The sequence below is a fragment of the Cariama cristata genome, unplaced genomic scaffold (assembly GCF_000690535.1).
Source record: "Cariama cristata isolate BGI_N322 unplaced genomic scaffold, ASM69053v1 scaffold1302, whole genome shotgun sequence".
Lineage (NCBI taxonomy): Eukaryota > Metazoa > Chordata > Aves > Cariamiformes > Cariamidae > Cariama > Cariama cristata.
Genome location: NW_009605280.1, coordinates 4056 through 12711, shown reverse-complemented (window position 1 = coordinate 12711; position 8656 = coordinate 4056). Strand labels below are relative to the sequence as shown.

At 40.2% G+C, this 8656-nt stretch overlaps 1 protein-coding gene across 1 annotated transcript in view; it reads left to right on the top strand.

The window, feature by feature from the left end:
* Positions 1-253: 253 nt before the first annotated feature.
* The window catches only part of LOC104158266 (kinesin-like protein KIF20B), a gene marked incomplete at its 3' end in the record, with an annotated part of 8983 nt that continues 580 nt past the window's right edge, over positions 254-8656 (top strand). The window contains 7 exon segments of the mRNA XM_009695871.1: positions 254-299; positions 617-753; positions 2548-2703; positions 3743-3802; positions 3804-3902; positions 4503-4667; positions 5054-5218. Coding sequence (XP_009694173.1) covers positions 254-299; positions 617-753; positions 2548-2703; positions 3743-3802; positions 3804-3902; positions 4503-4667; positions 5054-5218 — 828 coding nt within the window.

The window sequence follows — 8656 nt, the reverse complement described above, 5'->3', positions numbered from 1 at the left end:
AGGCACAGGCTGTTGCTATCTCCTGGCAGTTGCACCTGGGCACTTATCTCTACAATTTCAGGCTACTTAACACAGGGAGACACCCCCCACCTTAGTAGGGCATCACTCACTGGTCAGCCTCCCTGAGATGTACCCAAGTGAAAACACACTGCCCACCACAAACAGGCATTAGGTCCCCTTCAGTTAGTTGTTTTGAGACAGCTGATGATAAAGGGTCCCTTGACCATCACAAAAGGAAAAAATAATTGAAGATATGCAGACGATATTAGAAGAACAAGAAAAGACTCGGGTTGAACAAGGTCGAGTCCTTGAAGCCAAATTAGAAGAGACCAACAGATTAGTTTTTGGGTAATGTCTCCATGGAAAGGGAGCAGGGAGGCAAAGTTGTTTTGGGTCTGTTGTGATAGCTGCTTTAAATTTCTGTTTTTATTTACTGACTGTTATTTAGGCATTAATTTTATGTAGTACATGACAAACTTCTAACAGTTAAAGGCTCCTGTTGTCCCTTTGTGGTCATAGCTGATAAATCCAAGTAACTTCAGAAGCAGGATGTGAACACAGGCAAACATGCATTTGAAAGTATACCTTACGTAACGTCTTTTTGTGTACTGACTAGAACTGGAAGCATGGAAGCAGAAAAACAGAGAGCTGAATAACCAGCATGATAGTGACTGGCAGCAAAAGATGAGCCAATGTGAGGAGAAAAACATAAGTGAAAATGAGGAATTAATAAAGCCGCAAAAAGAACTGAAGGTATAATATGGTGATGTAATTCATACTTTGTTTTAAAGCTGTAACTTTCATTTTGGAGTCTAAATTTCTTTGTGTCACTCTCTTCAAGAGCTAGGGCGTGATATGGCAGGTTGTTACACGGGTAAAGGAAACCTTCTGTAAAAGCTGCAGTGCAGCAAAGTCTGGGTGCAGTGTCTTTCTAATATATGGCATTCACTTGCACTCCATAATGGAGCGCACCCTTCCCTACGTTACGCTATTGTCACCGAAATAGGGAATAAAACTCCTTAACACCAAGGTAGTATTAAGAAGCCGGCATTCTCCTTATTGCAGCGCTGGATGCACGAGGGATCATTCTGCCTAACGTGGATGCTGAGTAAAGTGAAGATACATATTACATACAATAAAACATTTGCATATTCATATACACTACATATTCATTGTTATTTGCACTCAGGATTAGTTCTAAGTTTCTCTCTTCTAATGTAAATTAGTACGCATCCCCAGTAAGCACTAATGAAGCCTCTCTATTAACTACGCATGCTCCCTGAGCGGGGTTTTGCCCTCTTTTGGGGGGGCCATTTGAGTTGGAGGTCGTGATCTGCCACTACCACAGTTACCTTGGTCCTGCTGTCAGCCAGTTTATTGTTGATGTCTGTGGGTTGTAACGTTTGATCAGCTGGCTCCCTTCCTGTCTAGAACTCCCTCTCTTGAAGGCCTCTCTCCACATTCTTGCCTGCTGACTTAGATGACAGTGTCCCTTCTTCTATCATTTGTTCTTTTTCTTGGTGCTTCCCAACCTTGAGGTGCCAGGCTAAAGAATGTGCCTGCTTTTCTGTTCATTTAGCTGAATTATTTAACCCTTTGGTATCAGCTTTGGTCTATGTTATCCCTCTATAATTGCTGAAACATACAATAGTCTTCTGTTTAAACAATATTAGAATGCTTTTCTTAATTTATACACTTATTTTGGAGCTTAGAGCAAGAACTCTTGCAACCAGTTAGTCCAGTTTATAGTAAGGTATTTTCTAAAGCAGATACTCAAGACTACTATGGACAGTGCTTCTGTAGCTGGGCTTCTCTTACAGTTGTCTTAACCGATCCAACTCCTGATACCTGTACCAAACCTCTTTTCTGTCAGTTGCTTGGGCAACTGAATCAAAATCTTTCAAGATCTTGTGCTTGCTATATGACCTATAAGCCCTTCCTGTTAGGATGAGGATTTACCTCTAATTCTCTTTGGGTTAGAAAATACACTTTTTTCCAAGCAGCTTTTCAGATGCCTTCTGTCCTGTGTGGGAGACTGTCTGACAAGAGGTTTGTTTGTGATAGAAGAGGAGGCAAAGTTGCTATACATTGAAGTGATGTTCTTAGGTATGCACTGTCTCTGCCTGCCATTCAAACTGTACTGCATTCTTTGCCTTTCAGTCTTGAGGTAGAAGTAAGTTTTCTAATGTGTCCTGTAAGGCAGCATAAAAAATTGGGAATTTGTAGGTTAAAAGGGTCTCTTTACCATGACTTTTGGTGTAACTTTTATAGTGTTTGTGACTTACCCAGGGTGCTTTTAGAGGAAAAAAATTCTGTTCCATGAAGACGTGCCAGTCTGAATAAGAAGTGCTGAAAATTGTTACTTTTTTTCAATAGAGAAGAGCAAATGAGAATGTAATACTTGGAAATGTGCTGGAGTAAATCTGTGCTAGTATTTCTGTTACCTTTTTGAAACGAATCCATTTAATGGTGATTTGGCTTTTAAGTGTGGGTTTTTTTTTTCCTTAATCTGTACCTATGGTTTTATTTCTGGTTTCATTAAAATAGGTAAATGAGGCTAAGTATCAAACTGATAGAAAGAAGTGGCTGGAGGAAAAAATGGGACTCATAAGTCAAGTAAAAGAAGCTGAGAGCCATCTCAACAGAGAAATGCGAAAACTTGCAGAGGACAGAGAATGCCATGTAAAGCAACAAGCAGAAACTGTAAGTGACTGGAGGTCTCAGCAGAGTCCTGTAGTGTAAGTCTTCAGTACAGAGCAAACCTTATGTCAAGTGTTAACAGTGTGGGTGCTTGAGGGTAGCTGGCCTTTGTCCAAGTCCCCTCACTTTATCACATGGCAAAGCCTAGATGAGATCATCTCAATATGAAAAGGGAAGAATAGGAGGGTCACAAAATGAGAAAGGTTAGTACATAGTGGAAGTGAACATGCCTGTTCCTTTCTATCCTAAAACCATTGCACTATTAATTCTTCAAACTTCATATTGTCTTTAAAACACTAATAAGTAACCTACACTTAAATGAAATGCTACTTAATGAAGCGAAGAAAACATACTTTGAAAAACAAGATTTGTTACTTGACTTTTCTTAAAAAAAAAGGCTATGAGGCTTTAGAAGGAGGAGAAAAAGCAAACAGAGGTTGATCAAAAAAAAAAAGCTTCTTTCCAGATACGGAGTAAAAATACTTGTTCAAAATGCGAGTGGTTTTGCTTCCATGTCGCTTTCAAAGTAAAGTGATTGATAGTTAATAACAAGGTGGATACCTTGCCTGTTCACTGGACTGTGTCAAGGTTGTAATTTCTTAAGCCTATGAAATTGTTATATGAATCTGTTCAATCTAAACCTATATTTACATCTAGAAGTAGTTAGAAATGACTTTCTGGACCTGCAATTAGTAGAGGGGGATGTTAGGAGCTTAGGACTACTTTTACTTGTCTGTGACTTTGCTTGCCTGAGACTTCTTAGTAATAAAATCACAGAGCGAGTGAACAGGAGTGGTGGTTCTTACCAAAAATTCTCTTTACAAAGAGTATAAATATAGATACAGATTTTCTAATTGAAGCATGGTTTGCTTTTCTGTATTTGTAGTGAAACTAGTTCATGTGAGCTTTTTAAGATCTACATAGGATCTCAAGTTTGCTAGGGCCATAAAATAGTACTACGTGAAACCAAACTATCAGAACAGTTCAAATAGTGTGTAGCACTGGTGTTTGATTCTAACCTATTTTTTTTTTCACCACTTAGGAAAGACTGGCTGCACAGCTGGTAGAAAAGGGCAGCAATCTTCAAAAGTGGTGTGAAGAAAAGAGATGAAGTAGTAGAAGCTTTGAAAGTACAGTCCAAGACTTTGGCTTCTAACTCCATGCAAAAAGATGAAGAAATAGCGGAACTGAAACAGGCTGCAGTAAAGGATTCAGGAAAGGTCATCTCTCTCTGTCTCTTGTTCCTGTGTGAATTTTTTTTTCCTGTTATCCATTAATTCTGTAAAACACTATACTTGCTCTTCGCATTTGGGCTCTGTTTTTCGTTCTTGAATGCTGTTGTATTGAAACCATTTGCAGCTAATTTGGAAAAAAAACTTTATTTCTGTTTGAATTTGTAATGGTAACTGAAGTTTCAAAATATTTAGTAGTTCAAATAAACATTCCAGTCTATTTAGTCCTTTGATTGCAAAGTTAGATGGGAAATCTGAAACAACTGTCACATCTGCTGCCTTTTTCACAGCACCAAGGACTTAATAAACAAATGGGAGGTGAACCTCTTATAACTCTGCAAAAGTAGAGTAAAATAAAAAATTTTGCATTACATCTTCCCAGACTGTTATATGACTTTTCACTTTAAATAGTGGCCACTCGTATGTGAAATTATTGGCTTTTTGTTTGATAACTGTTTTAGTCTGCAGTGCTGAAACTGATGCTACCAACTAAATGTAGTGATGCTCCTGTATATGTTACTTTCTTTTGCCAATCCTGTAATTGGTGGTGATTTTTGCTATGTTTATCAGGATAAGGAAACTGATACAGAAGAACTAAGAAAACAGCTGCCTGAGAAAGATGACTTTATAAAGGAATTGAAACAACGTATGAACCATGAAAGTCTTCGTTCTTTGGCAGAAGTATCTTTACCTGAAGAAGGACAAGATAAAATAGATCAGTCTGTAAGCAAAGGGGTATGTTTGTTGTAATTATAGAAAGTATGTCTTAATGATAGGTTAATAACTTTTGTTGTTTTCTCAATGTATATTTCAGCAATTTTGGGAAACTCCCAAAAGTTACTTTTCATAGTTCTTTGTACTTTAAGCATGTCTTCATCTTATAACTCTGCAAAAGTAGAGTAAAATAAAAAATTTTGCATTACATCTTCCCAGACTGTTATATGACTTTTCACTTTAAATAGTGGCCACTCGTATGTGAAATTATTGGCTTTTTGTTTGATAACTGTTTTAGTCTGCAGTGCTGAAACTGATGCTACCAACTAAATGTAGTGATGCTCCTGTATATGTTACTTTCTTTTGCCAATCCTGTAATTGGTGGTGATTTTTGCTATGTTTATCAGGATAAGGAAACTGATACAGAAGAACTAAGAAAACAGCTGCCTGAGAAAGATGACTTTATAAAGGAATTGAAACAACGTATGAACCATGAAAGTCTTCGTTCTTTGGCAGAAGTATCTTTACCTGAAGAAGGACAAGATAAAATAGATCAGTCTGCAAGCAAAGGGGTATGTTTGTTGTAATTATAGAAAGTATGTCTTAATGATAGGTTAATAACTTTTGTTGTTTTCTCAATGTATATTTCAGCAATTTTGGGAAACTCCCAAAAGTTACTTTTCATAGTTCTTTGTACTTTAAGCATGTCTTCAGTTCTGAGTTCTTGTTTATTCTTTCTCTCTCCCTCTTTCATGCTCGCTCTCAGGAAAAAATTACTTTAGTTAATAGAATACCAACTCTCTCTACATTATAGAACTTATATACCTGAAGGAAAAACTAGTTAACTAATCCAGGTTCTAGAGATTTGAAGACGTAGTACTTGTAGTGTCATCTCAGTTTGGTTATGTCAGTGTTAAGGCGATTTCAGCTCAAACAACTTCAATGATATCACCTATAGTGTGGTAATAGAGATGATTCTGTAACTAGAGCTGCCAGCCCATATGAGTGTTCACAAGAGCAAAACAGTGTCTTGTATCCCACTTAAAACCAAAGCAAAACAATATTTGAAGTTTACACAAAGACAAGATCAACTTTGCATATTTCCTGAACAAAAATTAAAAGGCTTGCAACTGTACTGAGATGCTTGATTCTGACCGAACCCTTGTGTGCTACATGAACGGTATTTAATGAGGTAGTTCTCCTGCTAAAGTGAGTTAATGCTACGTGACTCCATTGCTAGTTAATAATGAACGGGGCTGAACATGGATTTCCTAGCAGCCCCTCCCCTGACCACTAGAAGATGCGATTCTCCTCTTGTTGCACAACTGGACTGAATGCCAAAATGCATCTCTTAGTCTTATTTGGCACTAGACAGAGATGATCTGGCTCATTTCTTGCTACTTCATCAGTTCAGCTGGTGCCATATAGATGTATGAGGGAGAACAGAAGAGGTCTCAGAAGGGTTACTGCTTGATACACCTTTGTAATAGCAGCTGAGAGAGCACCATAACATTAGGGTTTTTGCTATAAAATTAGTTATTACAGAATGGTTGGTGTTGGAAGGGACCTCTGGAGATCATCTAGACCAACCCCTCTGCCAAAGCAGGCTCACCTAAAGCAAGTTGCAGAGGATCGTGTCCAGGTGGGTTTTGAATACCTCCAGAGAAGGAGACTCCACAAACTCTTTGGGCAGCTTTTTCCAGTGCTCTGTCACCCTCGAAGTATAGAAGTTCTTCCTCATGTTCAGATGGAACTTCCTGAGTTTCAGTTTGTGCCCATTGCCCCTTAACCTGTCGCTGGGTACCGCTGAAAAGAGTCTGGCCCCATCGTCTTGACACCCACCCCTAAAGTATTTATAAGCATTGGTGAGATCCCCTCTCAGTCTTCCCTTCTCCAGGCTGAACACACCCAATTTCCTCAGCCTTTCCTCATCAGGGGACGTTCCAGTCCCCTCATCATCTTGGTTGCCCTCCAGTGGACTCTCTCCAGTAGTTCCTTGAACTGGAGAGCCCGGAACTGGACACAAGACTGCAGATGTGGCCTCACTAGGGCGGAGTAGAGGGGAAGGAGAGCCACACTCTTCCTAATGCACCCCAAGATACCATTGGCCTCCTTGGCCACAAGGGCACATTGCTGGCTCATGGGCAACTTGTTGTCCCCCAGGACTCCCAGGTCCTTCTCTGCCCAGCTGCTCTCCAGCAGGTCAGCCCCCAGCTGGTACTGGTGCATGGGGTTATTCCTCCTGAGGTGCAGGACCCTACACTTGCTCTTGTTGAATTTCATCAGGTTCCTTTTCACCCAACTCTCTAGCCTGTCCAGGTCTTGCTGAACGGCAGCACAGCCTTCCGGTGTATCAGCCACTCCTCCCAGTTTTGTATCATCAGCGAACTTGGTGAGGGTACGGTTCATCCCTTCATCCAGGTCACTGATGAATAGGTTAAACAAGACCAGACCCAGAACTGACCCCTGGGGAATACTGCTAGCTACGGGGTTATAGAGAATTGTTGTGAACAGTTGGTGCTGAAGTATTTACCTCAAGGCAGTAGCAACAATACTTGATGTTATGAATAAGGGAGGGTGCTAACAGGATTATTGTGAGAAACTGTTATGGTAGTGTTGAAGTGGATGGGATAAAGTTTTTGCGGGGAGTCAAATAATTCTGAAGAAAGACATAATGGAGATAAAGAAGAAAAATGAAAGCGATCAAGGTGGTATGTATGTCCTGCCTTGTGAGGAGAGACTTAGAAGCTGACCCTCTGATTAGAAGTTAAGGCCACCAGAGGGTTATGGGGCTGAGTTTTACAAAATCTTGGTTGTGGTGGGTATACAGAAGGCAGAACTGGCCTTCCTAAAATCTCAATGTCCTAGCAGTGCCTTTTCATTGAGTGAGGTTGGTATAAAACTTTACATTTCAAAATTTTATGCAGTTGTGTGGATTTTGCTAACTGCAGAATAGGGAAGAAAATGTGTCCTGTTGCCTGAACAATTCTAAAACTTTATTCTGCAAATTCCTTTCTTGATGAGCAGATTGCCTGACTTAGTGACTTTTGGTAGAAATAAAAGCTGTATAATGTAATCATGTGCATAATTCTATCTGACTTCAAGTGTGTGCTCTTGGAAATGGACCTCTCACCAACACTTGTGAAGTGGCTAATAATTAGATACGTCACTTGAAATAAAAATAAATATAAACTCACTTAAATGGATGAGCAACAGCAGGGAAAACTGGATTTGCTTTCTTCCCCGGTAGGATTCCTGTGTGTAGCTTTGTTAGCTAATGACGCTAAGATTCCTATGTAACGTTTTGATTGCTAACTCTCATGAAGTAGCAGTTATAAACAAAAATGGTTTTGTTAACCAGCTCCATTCTTGGGAATGCAATTGTGCTGTTATTCCCACTTGGAATCCCAGCAGAGCCTGCTGAAGAAGGCGACTACCTTTTGGCTTTCCATGAGCTTTGATCATCCTTTTTGAGAGGAGGAAGGTACCTTTCAGGGTGAACCAGCATAAGAAGCAACAGCAGCTGGTCTGTTTGGGACCCTACTAGCAGCAGTAGTGCCAGTCACCTACCAGTTCTCACCACCACCGATCCCAGCAGCCTGTCTTCCAGGTTTCATTCAAACAGCTGATGAATTCGTTTTGGTATGCTATCCAGCAGCTGAAGTACTGCCACAGAGATGCAGGAGCTGGGGAGATCACAACTCTGACTTTCTTGCTGCTTTTGCTAAGAGGAAGAGGGCTGGGTGGATGGTGGAAAGTAAGTGCTGCTGGGGAAGAAGGGTTGTGCAAACTGACCTTTGCATCCCACCCTCACCGTGTGATTCTTGTGGTTTGGCTGTAAGCAGGTGTAAGATAACGTCTTCGGCTTGAAGGCAGGGGTGCTGCCTGAATGCCTGCTCTTTCTCCAAAGAACATAGTGATGTAGAAGTGTCTCATATGTTGAACTTGGCTTGTAGCTTGCCACTTGGATCTTGTTAGCTACACAATCAACTTCTCTAGTATAGAAGCAG